General features: G+C 36.7%; 2 protein-coding genes and 1 long non-coding RNA gene across 3 annotated transcripts in view; 1 reads left to right on the top strand and 2 right to left on the bottom strand.

Moving 5' to 3' along the window:
• LOC141612681 (uncharacterized) overlaps positions 1–3,706 on the bottom strand; it is a 40,539-nt gene extending 36,833 nt beyond the window's left edge. The window contains exons 1-2 of the long non-coding RNA XR_012529144.1: positions 3,436–3,706; positions 1,616–2,904 (exon numbers count right to left, since the gene is read on the bottom strand). This is a non-coding gene — a long non-coding RNA (uncharacterized LOC141612681). The remainder of the gene's footprint in view (positions 1–1,615; positions 2,905–3,435) is intronic.
• A 2,478-nt stretch (positions 3,707–6,184) lies between these two features.
• On the bottom strand, positions 6,185–7,378 carry LOC141612847 (transcription factor KUA1-like). The gene is made up of 2 exons (XM_074431597.1): positions 7,370–7,378; positions 6,185–6,664 (listed from the first exon to the last, which is right to left on the bottom strand). The coding sequence occupies exons 1-2, from the start codon at positions 7,376–7,378 to the stop codon at positions 6,185–6,187; spliced, it is 489 nt and encodes a 162-aa protein (XP_074287698.1).
• A 118-nt stretch (positions 7,379–7,496) lies between these two features.
• On the top strand, positions 7,497–10,708 carry LOC141612846 (putative disease resistance protein RGA1). Its single transcript, XM_074431596.1, has one exon. It carries the CDS (start codon positions 7,514–7,516, stop codon positions 10,706–10,708), a length of 3,195 nt encoding a protein of 1,064 aa, XP_074287697.1. The 5' UTR covers positions 7,497–7,513.
• The last annotated feature ends 5,942 nt before the right edge of the window (positions 10,709–16,650 follow it).

Below are 16,650 nucleotides of genomic sequence, written 5' to 3'. Positions count from 1 at the left end.
TCACCAATTTATCACCAAAACAAGAGCGAGGCGCATAGAGAACGAGCTTCTCCAAAACTTTGGCACTTCTTAGCAACATTGTCAGTAGATTCAACACATCTTTGCTAAATCGATCGAAATGCAGATACAATTCTATACGTTTCACTTGTTGAACTAGCATAAACTCGGCTTCTTGATTCCAAATCATCTCTTTATAGTCGAAAAGATCACCCAACACCAAAACCTCTAAATTGGGACAATGCATCATTTGTTGCTCGAGTATTTCTTTAGATATTACAAAGCTCGTTGACAATTTAAGGTGAATCAATTCGGGTAAGGTAGTAGGCCAATTGATGAACCTAATCGGTGAGCCGGTACTGATCGTTAGCTTCTTGACATTTGAAGTAGAATCCAGCATTTGCATTGATAATATAGAATTAGAACCATAATTGAATTCTTCCAATATTGGAGTATCGACAATAACATCACGGATCGACTTCCCGTCTAATTGTATATCTAATCGTTTTAAACTCTTACTTGTAATTAATACAACACTTTCTTGAGGAATATCAATCGACAAGGACAAGTCTTCAAGTGACGGGCAATAACTTAATAACCTTCCCAAATATTCATAATCGAAGTCATCGAAATGTAGTTTCTTGAGGTTTGGTAGAAGAATGGAATTAGGAAGTCTCCAATAACCGACGGGGTAGCTATAAAACGATAAATCAAGTGTTAGCAAGGAACGCATTCGAAAAACGTTTGGTAGGTACAATTCATTTTCATCAAATTTATCGAAACCTCCACAGCTACCGACCTTCATGTGTTGGACATTACGAGAACGTAGTTGACGAGCCCATGTGTCGATGATTGGCCAGCAACGAGGTTCGTCGTAGTGGTAAACGTGAATATCGAGACAAAATGTGTCGATAACGGGTGGCGCGAATAAGGTGAAGAGGTTATCAAAGATGGTCCAATATTCGTAAATATTGTAGGTAGGTTTGTATAGATCGTACTTTTGTTTGATGAAAGAAGGTTAAGGCGGGAGGTAATGATGTTGATGATGTCGTCGTGAAGAGAACTCCATCTATGGTGTTGTACCATTGATGTGTGATTAGGTTTTTGTTCCATAGTTGAATGTCTACGGCAGAGAAACTAGCTAAGGTTTATGGTAACCTAATACTCCGTATTTAATATGGGCTATGCTTATATAATCCTAACAAGTAACAACTCTTGTATATTTTGATTGGCACCCAAATACCCTATTTACCAAAAAAATATTTATTAAAAGAACAGGAAAAACTCGATATTTTTCTGCCTAAAACATATTTCCTAGAATAAAGGTTGGTATTTTTAGCATGTACTCTAGGTATGGTAAGTTATAAATAAACATACTTAAATTTAAATATTTATAACATTTAATATTTCACCCTTTTCATAAATCTATCTCCGGTGTTAAGATAAATAAATTTTTTTTAAAGAACTTTATGATAAAAATTTCATAATAATTTATTAAACGAGTCTTGGTTACATAAGTCACAAGAAAAGGAAACAATACCATGAGTTACCCTTACCAAGTGCAGAAGTGCTCCAATTGTTCTTGGAAAAAAGCAACTAGGAACATCATGAAGAGCACTTCTCTTACCAAGTGCAGAACAGCAGAAGTGCTCCCCCGTCGTCGTTACTGATTATGGTTAGTTGCTGCAAAATCATGGACTAGGACGAGGTCCATATCCACTTTGTAAAAGCTTATCCTTGGAACTTTTCCGTCTATAACTTATATCCTCCTAAGAAATCGATTTCACAACCTGAAGTATCCTCGGCACACTTAAGTACAGTTTTGTGAAATTTGCCCAAGAAATCATCACTAGGACGAGTTCCATATCCACTGATGACTAGTTTCTTTAAAATCGGAGCACTTCTCAACAACCATGTCACAAGATTCAACGTTTGTCCGTCTATTCGAACAATACCCATATGCAACTCCAAGTGCTTCACATGATCAACTAGCAGAAATGTACCCTTTGTATCCCAAACAATATCGTAAAAGATAGAAAAATTTAAGACAATAACCTCTAAATTGGGATAATAAGGCGGCAGCCTTTGTTGTACAAATATTGCTTTAAATATTTTGGAGGAAGCCAAAGATAATGTAAAATGGGTCATATTAGGGAACTCAAAGATAGTCTTGGTAGGATTACTGTAGAGCATAGTCGTTGAGACACCACTGAGTTAGCACTAAAGAACAAGTGGTCCAATGCTGGAGTATCGATGATAACCTCAATGTTCCCAAGGACCAGGTATATATCTAGAATTATACACAATCGCTGCAAATTCTTACTCGATATTGACACCAACCCATTTCTACCCTTTGGTTTCTCAGTAAGGGAAAAGGACAAGTCTTCAAGTGACGGGCAACCAATTAATAGCCGTCCCAAAAAACCGTGATTAACAGAACCAAGACTAAGTTTCTTGAGGTTTGGAAGAAGGATGGGATGTGAAACAAGCGGAACAGATGACAAGTGAAGTGATACCAATGATTGAATTTGGAAAACGCTAGGCAGGCAAACTCGGTCACCAAAGGAAACATAATCAGATCTAATCTCGATGTGTTGTGTGTTACGAACACGTAGTCGATGAGCCCATGAGTCTAAGATAAGCCTTACACAAGGTCTTTCATAGAGGGTATCGTCAAGATAAATACTAAAGGTGTTGGTAGAGGGTGTGGTGAATATGGTAAAGAGATTATCAAGAATTTTCCAAAAGTCAGAAATATTGAACGTAACAGGTCCCAAATAATTAACCTTGAAAGTAGTTGCGGAAATATTAATGGCAGAGCTTCGAGGTCGAGGAACGTCGAGATGGGAGATAATCTCGGCGATAATTTCGTCAGGAAGGGAGCTCCAATTGTGTTGTAGCATTGCTCTGCGTTTAAGTTGACCACAACAATTATGAATAGTCAAATTATCCAACAAAACCAAGCATACCCAAACCGTAAAGTACTCATTCCGTCCCGGTCAATGATTGTCCTTTGGTTTTGGCAAAAAGACCAAGGAAAGAGGAGGAAGTCAATTACTAAATGACAAGTGGAACAATTTGAGTATAAATGATAAAATTGTTCATCAAGTTCATTCTTAAAATAGAAAGGAAAACCATTGATATGAGATACCCAAAATGGAAAAGGACAACAAATCACTGTTACAGAGAGAGTAATAAAGTGAAATACGTAAACAAATAACCAGAACGGAAAGACTAATTTTCTGGTGACAAAAGCTCATAACTTTACCAATTAACAATTAAACATCAGGTTATTTATTAAATCAAAATTATTAAATCCTATTAACTTTACACATTAACGGTACAATTAAACACCTAAACTATTAATTCAATTCAATAAAATGCTCAACACAATTTAAATTAGGGAAAGAAATTAGGGAATAAAGTTTAATTAATTACCTTGGTAATTAAGTTGGGTTTCGCTGAACAACTGATGCCTGAAGAAATGGACCGTGGACGTCGCACGTCGTTATCGAACGAGCGGTGGTAGAGTCGGCGCCGGCGAACGGAGGTCGATCGGAGGGGGCGAGGGGTTGGTTTGGGAATTGAGAAAGGCGTTTGTTTTTCTGATTTTGTTTATTTGATTGAATTTTGAGTTTGGGATTTATATTACACTTTTACGGTTTGTCATCTTTTTTTTAAAACTAGTTGGAAGGGTGTGTGCTTCGCACACACCATCCAACTCTTAATCGCACAGTAGAAGTCATATGAAGCCTGTGCCATCAAACTTTCAATCGCAGTAGAGAAGTCCTAAAAATTTGCTTATTTGCTTGCAAACTTAAGTTGCTAGAAAGATTTTAGTTTCGGAAATAAATTATTTTTTAAAATTTATCCGTAAACATTAAGACAATATAGTAATAAACAGTAAAACTTAGTACAAATTTCAAACTTTGAATGAAATATTTTTATTTTATTGACTGGAGTCATTAAATATGAGCAATATTTGATATAAATGTGCCATTTTATGGGAGTAAAGAAACATAAAAAAAAAAAAAAAAGAATAAATGCAGTCTTAATCTCCGTGCAATAATGTAGAACGTCATCTAATAAATAATGGAGGGAGTATAAGGGAATAAGTTTTAAAAAGAGTAATAATCAATTTACCATGAATAAAAATTAGAATAGGTTAGGGAAAAAATTGTTGAAGCCAAATTAAACATAATCCAATACTCCGTATTAAATTGCAAACCCAGCCTCTCCGACTTCCTTCTCTTTGATTAGTTGAATCCTATTTCAATACTTCATCTTCCCCAAATTCCAATTTTTTGTCAACATTGTCAACACCTACTATGGTCGTCTCTAATTTTCCGTCTTCATGAAGGTATGTAGTACACTGGTGATTTGGGTTTGGGAATGTACATTATATGATGTAGTATATTGGCAATTGGCGAATATGGTGATTTGTTTGCAAATTTACCGTAATAAGCTTAACGTTTTGGATTTTGTGCAATAATTTCCACACGAACAAACTAATATAGCAAAAATAAGTGTTCTTCAATGGAATGGTAAATTGTTGTGCATTTGTGTCGTAATTTGAAATTTTACTAACACAAATTCTAGAATAATACGGTTTCACCCCAAGAGACGATTATTTTCTATAAAATTTTATTCATTTATAAAGTAATTTGTATATAAATAAACCGTCCTTACAATATGAGACCGTCTTACATAGTAATTACTAACTAATACTAAAGCCTACTGGGTTGAAGGGGTGAAAAGTTAGAATTTTTAATTTCTGTAAATTTTGATTATTATTCGAAGTCGGAAACCTTAGAAATAAGAACGATGAAGCGACTGATTAAAATTTGCGGGATCTGTTTTTTATGAGAAAGAAGAGAGATGATGGTTGTGTCTAGAGGTTAGACTTGCGTGAAGTATTATTGGTGAGAAGAAGCCAACTTTTAATGGTGATTAATTAAACAAATATGTTTAGAAGAGGAAAGCATGGGAGAAGGCAACTGAAAATTAAAACGGAATGGCAAAATAGTAATTTGTGATGTCATGCAAGGGTAAAGGCAGTCTCAAAGTGACAAACCCCCCTCATTCTTTTTTTATATATGATATATGAAGTAGGACGGAAAGTTGTCATTTCAATCATCTTTTAACACATCAACCAACTAATATAATTATTGTAATGTACTCCCTCCATACCACATCTAAGTGGGAAAAATGGAGTATTTAAAAAAAGGTGAAAAAAGTAAGGGTAAAGAGGAAAAAAATAGGTGGGGTATGTAATTGTGGGTTTAATTGTTGGTTGGTAGGTGGGGTATGTAATGGCATTTTGTGTAAATACCAAATGGGTATAAGGATAATTTGATAATGTTGTGGGCCAAATAAAGAATGTTACATTTGGTGTGGTACGTCCGTTTATAGTAAGTGTTACCTTTGGTGTGGTACGGAGGGAGTATTTTATTTTACAATAAGTAACGGGTTTTTAGTGTTTAAATACTCATTTATTATACTCAATAAATGAGTGTTTCGTTCTCTTTCAGCTGTCAGAAATAAAAAAAATGAGTACCTAAAAAGGTACTCATTTTTTTTATTTCTGACAGCTGAAAGAGAACGAAACACTCATTTATTGAGTATAATAAATGAGTACCTCTATCACTGTAAGACAATCTACCCCAATAATTACAATTACAATTATAATTTTCTCCATTTTCTAAAAGAAATGGAGGGTCCATTTTCTATCAAGGGTCAAGATTTCATTTCACGGCGATCTAACGGTCCATGTTTTCAATCGATAAATAAAAGAAAAATGCAATAGAAAAAGAGGTGTAATATTATATTGTAATGTGAGAGAAATGGACAAGAAATAGAGAGAAGGAAATGGAGATGATCTCTGCTCCAATAATTATTAAAGATGGAACTTGGAAGTAAGAAAGAAAGCCCAAAAAAACCATAGGAACCCAACTACAAAAACTTACAAGAAAGATGGTATACAAAAAGATAAGGAAATTTAGCTCCCTCTGTTTTTTTCCAGTTATTTGAAGATTCTAAATGTAATAGGGAGAAAGAATGTGAATGAACTAATGAAATTTAATCCAACATGTTCATTATAATTATATAAACTAAAAGACATGAATAAAGCTTCAAAAATCCTAGAAACTATAGTAACTTATTCGATATTTCCATCTTTTTTAAATATTCAAACAGCTTGAATGACACTACTACTACTGTTTTTCCCTTCCTGGAGTTCGGAGCTAGTGCCAGCAGGAGCACTGGCATGAAACGCTGATTGTCGAGATGAAGGTCCGAGTAGACTCAGGGATAGTTGGGGTTGACCTGCTAACCCGTTCTCAGTCTCACTGAGATTAAGCTGAGACATACCCACTAGATGGTCAACATTGGCTGGGTCTGTTCGGTGAACTGGGGTGGGTTTTAAGACCTGATGGTGTAAGATTTCAATTTCGGGTTGGATTGAATTTTGTTTCCAGGATGATGGTGGATATGGGATGGGAATAAAGAAAGTCGGGATAGGAGGCGGCAATGCCGGGATTTCCTGAGTTTCTTTTACTTCTTCGGTGGGTGTTGTTTCCATGGGCTCACTCTCGTTGCCCAGAGAGAGATCTAGGGATGATTGTTCTTCAGCAGGCACATTCTCTGGCCCTTCTGGCCCTTCAGCTACCTGGAAAATAAAATAAAAACAAATGTCAACATGGTTCAAAACTTCCGAGTATCAAAGTGGGACTCAAAACCGTCTGAACTGAACTTGAATGGATCTGAACTTAACTGAACTAAAATAAAGAGTTAATTTGTGAAGAGAAAAGCTGAAATAAAGAGTTAATTTACATATCCTTTTACGTAATTTTACCCAAATCAGCTACATTTTCAGCTAGTTTGTCAAACACATTTTTATATAATTTACCTTATCAGTTACCTTTTCATGTTTCAGTTAGTTTTTCAGTTTTCAGCCACCTTTTCAGGTTTCAGCTACCTTTTCAGTCAATTTTACCAAACAGAGCCTAAGAAGTGAGCTTGAATTAAGCTCTTAGTAAACCGATTTCAATGACTGAATTTTGGTTTGTGGTAGATTATGTCAAAATTGTTGAGATCACTCTATTTTGTTTTATTCCCGACTGAAGTTGTCATGGATTTTGATGTTTTCAAATTTTACCCCGCTCACGTACGATCTGCTGAAATGTTCTTCATACATGAATCATGATCTCAGCTCTAGTTTTTAAAAAATGTAAATTTTTATTTTAAGATCATTTAGAAACATTTTGGATGTGTACTAATCTATTAGAAAACGAAAGATAAAACGTTTAATTGGTATATGAAAGACAAAGTCATTGTTTGTTATATATATATATACAAAGTCAACTCAAGTTACAATCGGCATGATGTGCTGTAAAAACGTGTTTACTGGTCCGAGATCTCCATTATTCGCGCTTCTAGTTGCTATTTAATTAAACTTTCTACTCCAACAGTTTCTGCACTACCTATTCACTTTCATCTTTCAAGTCCCACAATAATCATGGATGTGTCAACAACCTTGTCATTAGTTCAAACTATTCTTGCTGCTATCCAAACTTTGGGTCAGCTGCAAGCAGTTTACTCCGTTTCTAACTGCAAATCCGAGCTTGATGACCTCCAAAACACGGTTGAAACCGTCAGAGCTGTTCTTATGGACGCTGATGCCAAGCAGGACTCTCTCAACTTCCAGGAGCAGAATTACGTCAAAGAGCTCAAGGATGTTGTTTACGATGCAGACGATGTTTTCGATGAGTTCCTTACTCTTGTCAAGAATAAGCAACAACTCAAAAGCAACAAGGTGAAATCCTTTTTTTCTCGGTTTAAGCTTCTTACTCACAAACTCTCTAGTAAAGTCAAAGCGGTTAACGACAAGTTGGACACCATTGCCACTAAGAGTAATATGTTTAGTTTTAAGGTTGACTTTAAGCCTAAGAAATTAACAAAGGAGGAGACTTCTTCTTGTTTGTCTGAGGTAATCATCGGGAGGGAGGAAGATGTGGAGAAGATTATAGATGTGTTATTGGGCTCTAGTAATGTAGATCACCCACCTGTTTCTTTGCTTGCCATTATGGGGATGGGGGGTTTAGGAAAAACCACGCTTGCTAAACTTGTGTACAACGACCCTAGAATCAGTGAGGCATTCCAACTAAAGAGGTGGACTTGCATTGCTGATCAGGATCAACAACAGTTGGATTTGAAACAACATCTATGGAAGGTAGTCAAAGGATTATCTGTTAGTGATAAAACGTCTTTGGAGGACATACATCATGAAGTTAAGGAGCAATTAGGAGGGAAAAAGTATTTGCTTGTGTTAGATGATGTGTGGACCGAGAGTTACGATGAATGGCAAAAGTTGGAAGGGTTTTTGAAGGTAGGGGGAAGGGGGAGTTGGATAATTGTAACCACGCGCTCAAAAACAACTGCACAAATGGTTGGAGGTGATCAAGTGCACGAGTTGCAAGGCCTGTCAAAAATAGAGTCATGGCATTTGTTTGAAAGGATGGCATTTCAAGCACAAGTAAGCGATGATGAATTAGTTAAACTTGGCAAAAAAATTGTTAAAAAGTGCACCAATGTTCCACTTGCTATTAGAGTCGTAGGAAGTCTTCTGCGTGGTCAATCCATATCAAAGTGGTTATCATTTCACGACAAAGGATTAGACTATCTTAGTGAAAATAATGATACCATGACCCCAATATTGAAGTTAAGTTACAATCAACTTAACCCTTCCTTGAAGGCTTGTTTTGCGTATTGTGCTATCTTTCCCAAAGATTGGCAGATTAATAAGCAAATGTTGATTCGGCTTTGGATGGCACAAGGTTACATTGACTCGGAGAATTTGGGTGAGGAATACTTTCTTATACTGCTTCAAAGATGTTTTTTCCAAGATATAGTTGAGGATAAATTTGAGGAGATTGTGTCATTTAAGGTACATGATCTCTTGCATGACATTGCTGAAAAAGTAGCAGGCGAAGAGATTTGTAGGTTCAATTTCGATACTTCTAATGTGAGCAAAAGAGTTCGCCATATGTCTTTCGTAAGTGACTCTTATGCGCAATATATCTCCAATAATACTCATATTCGTACGTGCCTTCAAATTAATGAATCCATTGGGAAGAGTAAAGTGGAACAATTACTAGAAAGTAAATCAATACCAAATTGGACATGCTTAAGGTCATTAGATTTGAGTTATTCAGGGGTTGAAAAGTTACCGGAAGCAATAGGTCAACTGTTGCATTTGAGGAGTTTAGACCTCTCATCCAGTAGGAATCTAAAAGCTCTTCCCAAATCAATAACAAAGCTAGTTAATCTACAAACGCTAAATTTATTTTCTTGCGATAGTTTAAGACAACTGCCAGATGATATGAGCAAGCTAATCGATCTAAGCACCTTAGATATACGTAAGTGTAATGAGCTGAGTTATATGCCTACAGGCATAGGTACGTTGACTTGTTTGCACACTCTATGCTTATTTGTGGTGGGTTTGCGAGGAAGTTCATCTTCAAAGCAATGTTTTAATGGGTTGGAAGACCTACAACACTTGAACAAATTAAAAGGGAGATTGAAGATTGAAATAGCAGTACTTAAAAATGCAAAATTTGTGAAGGAAAAACACGGTGGAGGGGCCTATTTGAAGGGTAAGGAATACGTAGAGACAATTGGTATTAACTTTAGACGGTGGAGGGGCCTATTTGAAGGGTATGGAAGCAAGGAGTCTGAGCAAGCATTGATGGAAGAGATGCAACCACATCATGGTGTCAAAACATTTAAGTTGAGGGGGTATCACGGTGAGACAATTCCGAGATGGCTAGGAAAGCTGCTCAATCTAGTCACTTTGAAGATCCAAGACTGTGATGAGCTGCTCAATCTGCCTTGGGAGATTGCAAAGCTGCCCCACCTTAAAACACTAGATATTTTAGAATTGCGGAATTTGGAATATCTGGTGGATGCGAACTTAGAAACAGTTGTCTCTAGTGAAGGATCATCCTTTTTTCCCAGCCTCGATAAGCTCTATATGTATGGTTTGCCTCAGTTAAAAGGGTGGTGGAGATCAGAGTCAGGGTCACAAGTTGTCATCAAACCTTATGACGGTGGGAGCAGTGGAGAAGCACATATAGAGTGGGTATCATCTCCCTGTTTTCCTTTACTAAGGAATCTCACTATAGAACTTTGTCAAAAAATGATGCCAATCGAGTATTCTCATTTTCTTGAGAAGATACATATAAAGGAAGTTTGGACAATGGAGAGCTTGGGAGAAGCAAAGGAATTTCCTACTAGTTTATTGTCTTCCCTGAAATTCATGTCCCTTGAAAGATGCCCAAAACTTAAGAGGGTGGGAGGATGGTTGGAGCATCTATCTACCTTGGAGTATTTGCGTATAGATGAGTGTCCAAAAGTGGAGTTGGGTGGGATGTCATGGCATAACCTTGCTGCTACCCTTCATTCCTTGGAATTGTTTGGATTAGAAGAGATGGAGGAATTGCCAGAGGGGATACAGTACTGCACTTCCCTCAAATATCTTTACATTATCAGTTGTCCCAAACTGAAATCCATGCCAAAATGGATGCCCAAACTCACCTCTCTCCAGGTGTTTTACATTAGTCTGTGTTCCGAGAGTCTCAAAGAAAGATGCCAAAAACTGAATGGGGAGGACTGGCCCCTCATCCAACACATCTCATCTTTTGGCTTGTGGTAGAGAATAGTGTGCACTCTATCTTATACTCCGTACATTATTACCTGAATCCGATTATTATTTTATGATATCTTAAGTTAAGTGACATTAGTTGGTATTTTACTTTGGTAGACAAATTATACGAAAAAATAAAAATACACACTCCATCTTATTTATATTGTCGCTATCGCTCTGTGGTTAAAAGTCAATTCGTCAAACAGCAGTTTTTGGTTTCCTGATTTTAAGGCCCACGTTCAAAATGAGAATTAATTAGACATCACTATTTACAATTTATTTACATTTACAATAAATTCCGTCAAGACATATTATATGCTGGAGAAAATAATCCCACACCTAACCAGAATAATAATATGATCAAACTCTTTCATCAAATTATTTTTTGAAATTAATTAATTAATCGACCACAGAAAAATAAATAAATATGGTTAACGTCCCACAGAATAATACGGAGTAGATTAATATCCCATATGGAATAATAATATATTCAGTGACCATAGAATCCAAATGAAACTTATACGGATAAGAGTACAATATTTTTTTGATATTTTTTTGTATGCAAGTTAAATTGGCCTAAAAAAGAAATAAAAAAATAGAATATAATTTGCTAAACAAAAATTGAATGAGCTAGATCTGAGAATATAAATAAAATAATTATGGGTGAAAAAAAATCGTAACACATAAGAAACAACGTTGACAAAAATTTAAACAAAGATTAAGGGTGTGTTTGGATAGGAGGATTTGGAGGGAAAGTGAGGGGAGGGAAAGGGAGGGATGATAAATCCTTTGTTTGGCTAGCAAAATGGAGGTAAAGGGATTTTGAGGGGAGGGAAAATAGATCCCTCCATTTCCCTCCTCCAAGCCAAATTATTTCCTCTCCAACAAAGGCAAGATTTGGAGGGAAAATGATCTCCTCCATTCTCCCTCCCCTTCCCTTCCATCCCTTTCTCTTCCCTCCTTCTCCCTCCCCTTCCTTTCCCTCCACTTTTACTATCCAAACACACCCTAAATGATTTAAATAAATTGTTTTTACAAAATGCATGTAACAAATCTGGATTTTTAAGCTAAAAGAATAAAAAATAAAAATTTTAACAAAAACAAAAATATTGTTACATCATGAAAAACAAAAAATTTCAAAAATAATTAGATTTGGGAAGAAATTAAGTGAAAAAAAATATTAAAAACGAATCAAAAATTGCATGTAGAATAAAATCCCAATAAAATCGAGTATAAAAAAACACACCTAAATGGCATCAAGCAATCGAGATTGATTAAAAGAAGTTAGAATCATCAAACCTCAAATGGTTGGGGCACTTTAATTTTATCGTATAATACCCGAAAATCCCCTTACTATAAAAGCTGAAGCATTTTAAGGCTTCCTATTGGTTCCTGATTTTAAGGAATTAATTTTTTTTTTCTCATTAGCACTGACCCACGTTCTCTACCCAATTAATTACTTACTCTTTCTCTTTTATAACACTAACTCTTTCTCTTATTTAATGGCCACAAAACCATACATTATACAATTGTATTACATAAATAAGATAATATAAACATTCAGAAACTACAAATAATATGGGGTATAGTAAATTTCAAACTCTATCAAAAAAAAATGAAAACCATAATATTTTTCATATTTTTTCTACAGAATATCCCCTGAAATAAAAGCTGATATTGTAACAATTAAAAATGGAATTTTTGAATCATATACAATTAACACTAAAACAATGCATAATGTCAAATAAATAGAAATAACCATAAAACTTACTGTAAAAAAGAGTAAAATAATGATTTGATTATTTTACAAAAAAATCCCAAATAATGATGTGCGGAACGAGAATTTTGATAAAATGACCAAAAAAAATAGAAAAAACTTTTGATACTATAATTTTCATAAAAAAATGTGACTGTTTCCGAAAAATAAATGAAAATCACTTTTTAAAAAATTATTTAACCTTCAAAAATCACTCTTTTTCAAAATTATTTGAAAAATATATCATAAAATCACAAATTTACGAAAAAAAAAAAAAAAAGAAAAAAGAAAAAATTATTAAAATCTTATAGAACCACATGCATGAAAATTATCCAATTGAATAGCTAATCATACTTAAAAAAAATTAATGCCATCAAAATAAGGAGGAGTTGATGTCTTCAATTATTCGAAATTAAATAGTGTTTAGGGATTTTATTAATCTATCCATCTTGAAATATATGGTTTTTAGAAAATGCATGTAGCAAAGCTAGACAATAGAAGTAGAAAAAAAAATCAAACGAAAAAATTGTATGTTGATTTGATCCGGAGTTTCAATAAAAAAAAAACTACCATGAATCATGAACAGCTGAAAACAAGATAGAGCTAAGAAAAAGTTAGATCGTGTTGGGTCCCGCCCAATAAATCTTGGTGAATTTGTCAACAAAGCAATAGTTTATCATGGAGAAAACATGGGATAGTGCATGTGTTAGGTGGTTGCTTTTGTTGACAAATTTGTAGCATGCTTTGTTGGACTTAGAAATAAGCAACGTGCATGGTGTTTTTTTTCTCTGACAAAATAGTGCATGGCTTGCCTATATAAAGGATCCATTTCACTTGGGATTTGGCAGAGAGAAGGAAACAAAGAGTGCTCTACATCGAAATTGTAAGCAACTCTTTGGTATTATACTTCACTGGAATTTGGTGGAGTATAAGGCAGACCTTACGGTATTTGTAAGGTACTCACACAAATAAACAAGGGGTTGTGATTCGGGTAACGGTTCAACCGGGTTTGAGTGTGTGATGCAGTATAACGGGTCTTCTCTTACAATAATTTAGAGGGTTACTCTAGGGGTATAATTGGTGGTGATTTCCAATTATACTGGAGGGTCTAGAGGGTACTAGTTTGTATTCCTAAATTATTGTCGGGTCCAAATTCGGTGTGTAATTTGGTACCTAAGTTACGTTATCTTGCACTATCTTTATAGTGGCACTATTTTATAGTGGATTCAGGTCTTTTACGGTGGGTTTTTACCTCCGTCTTGGAGGGTTTTGCCCTGGGTATTGACCCTAAATCTCGTCTCAACTTATTATTAGCTTGCGGTTTATTTTACTTTTACATTATATATCGATCGGTGCTTCCGTTGCGCGTGGGAGATTGGAGCTTATTTCCCAACAAGTGGTATCGTAGCTACTTCGCTTCGGTCCGAGTGGTCTGGTGGTTTGATCGGTAGGGATGTCAAATATGGGGTCTCAGTTTGGAGTACCAAAATTTGATGGTAAAAGTTGTTTCACCCTCTGGCAGAGGAGGATGAAGGATCTCCTGATACATCTTGGCTTGGCTAGAGCCTTGAAAGGAGATGAAGGCAAGCCGGAAAAGTTGAGTGATGCCGACTGGGAGGAGGTGTGAACTAAGTGTGCTAGTACCATCAGGTTGTGCATCTCGGATTCCGTCATTAACTGTGTTCTTGACGATGACTCTCCATCGACGATATGGGAAAAATTGGAAAAGCTTTACATGGCGAAAAGCTTGACCAATAAGTTGTTGCTAAAGCGACGGTTATATCGGTTGCGGATGGACGAGGCGGAAAATCTCATTGGACATGTCAATTTGTTCAATGGACTGTTAGATGAGTTGAAGAAGATCGATGTTAAGGTTAAGGAGGAGGATAAAGCGTTGTTACTCCTCAACTCTCTCTCCCGGATACATACGAGACGTATGTGGATACGATTCTGTGCGGAAAGGATACCATTACCATGGAGGAAGCACAGGCGGCATTGTTGTCCTTTGATGCGAGGAAGAAGGACAAGGATGGAATGCGAAGCGACATCTCAGTGATGGTTGCTCGGGATGGGAGAGGACGATCGTCTAACATGGATTATGGATCGAAGCATGGCAGGTCTCGATCCAGGAACACTTCTCGAAATGATGGAGTAAAGTGTTACAAGTGTGGTGACATTGGGCACATAAGGCGGAACTGTCCTAGGAAAGATGTGCCGGATAACAATGGCGACGCCAACTTGGCTGCCGGTGAAGGAAGTAGTGATTGTTTCCTTACCGAAGAGTGTGACTTACTTGCGGTCACGGATAAGAGCGATGCATATTCCAAGGAAGAATGGGTGTTAGATTCTGGTTGTGTCAATCACGTTTGTACCCGGAAAGAGAGTTTTGATGAGCTCCAAGAAGGCGTGCCCGGGAAGTTGAAGTTGGCCAATAATTCAACAGTGGATGTCCTTGGTGTTGGGGTGGTGAAAATCAAAACATCTAGTGGGGCGGTGCATACTTTGGACAAGGTAGCTTATGTTCCAGAGTTGCGGCGGAATCTAATCTCACTTAGTCAGTTGGACTCCCAAGGTTATGAGTCTAAAACTCATGGGGGAGTGGTGAAGGTGACTAAGGGTAGTATGGTCCTCATGAAGGGGGAGTTGCATCGTGGTTTGTACCGTCTGGCGGTGAAGACCTCAAAAGGTGACTGCGAACGGAAAAGACGTCGACGTGTTACTTTCGCGGTAGAGGTGGCGAAGGTAAATTGTTTCCGTGGTTGCGGGACGGGGGTAAGGGTAAAATTCCTGCTGGTGAAAAGGTGGAGGGGTGGAGGTCCCTCTCCGAGTCATTTGACGCGTGACTTCGATTTGCGGTTGGCCGACACGGTGCATTGACCGTGGTTGTGAGTTAGGGTGAGGACCGGATACTAACTCGGGTGTGCAGCTGGTATTTCAAATCGGTCAATGGTTAATTCCTCGGTAACTCCCTTGGGCGGGAGGGGGAGATTTGTTGGGTCCCGCCCAATAAATCTTGGTGAATTTGTCAACAAAGCAATAGTTTATCATGGAGAAAACATGGGATAGTGCATGTGTTAGGTGGTTGCTTTTGTTGACAAATTTGTAGCATGCTTTGTTGGACTTAGAAATAAGCAACGTGCATGGTGTTTTTTTTCTCTGACAAAATAGTGCATGGCTTGCCTATATAAAGGATCCATTTCACTTGGGATTTGGCAGAGAGAAGGAAACAAAGAGTGCTCTACATCGAAATTGTAAGCAACTCTTTGGTATTATACTTCACCTGAATTTGGTGGAGTATAAGGCGACCTTTACGGTATTTGTAAGGTACTCACACAAATAAACAAGGGGTTGTGATTCGGGTAACTGTTCAACCGGGTTTGAGTGTGTGATGCGATAACGGTCTTCTCTTACAATAATTTAGAGGGTTACTCTAGGGGTATAATTGGTGGTGATTTCCAATTATACTGGAGGGTCTAGAGGGTACTAGTTTGTATTCCTAAATTATTGTCGGGTCCAAATTCGGTGTGTAATTTGGTACCGGTTACGTTGTACTGGCACTATCTTTATAGTGGCACTATTTTATAGTGGATTCATCTTTTTCTACTGGTGGGTTTTACCTCCGTCTTGGAGGGTTTTGCCCTGGGTATTGACCCTAAATCTCGTCTCAACTTATTATTAGCTTGCGGTTTATTTTACTTTTACATTATATATCGATCGGTGCTTCCGTTGCGCGTGGGAGATTGGAGCTTATTTCCCAACAGATCGAAACAAACACAGATTTAAATCCTACGAGCTCCATAATAATGTATTGATCTACATTTATTTTATGTAGGTTTCATGAGTTTTTTAAAGATGAAAATGAGAGTTTGTAAGACAGTTGGATATGAGTGACGGCCGGAGTGTTTTGAATGAAGGTAAAGTAGAGATATGAGATAATAAAATGTAAGTCTAGGGTTAGACTTTAGAAAATTATTCTATCATATGTCATGGTTTTGTTAATGGACGACAAGTTGGGCAAGCTATATTCGGGCCATGTTAATTAACATGGAGAACAAACTTAAGTTCATGAACTACTTGGTTATCCGACATCCCATGCAACTAGGTCTCACAAGAATAAATAACATCTCATTATTGTCTATAATTTGGCTTATTAATTACTTAACACAAATTCTCATAAAAAACGGACATTATCCGT

This window comes from Silene latifolia, chromosome 11 (assembly GCF_048544455.1).
Source record: "Silene latifolia isolate original U9 population chromosome 11, ASM4854445v1, whole genome shotgun sequence".
Taxonomy (NCBI): domain Eukaryota; kingdom Viridiplantae; phylum Streptophyta; class Magnoliopsida; order Caryophyllales; family Caryophyllaceae; genus Silene; species Silene latifolia.
This window is presented reverse-complemented; position numbering and strand designations above follow the sequence as displayed.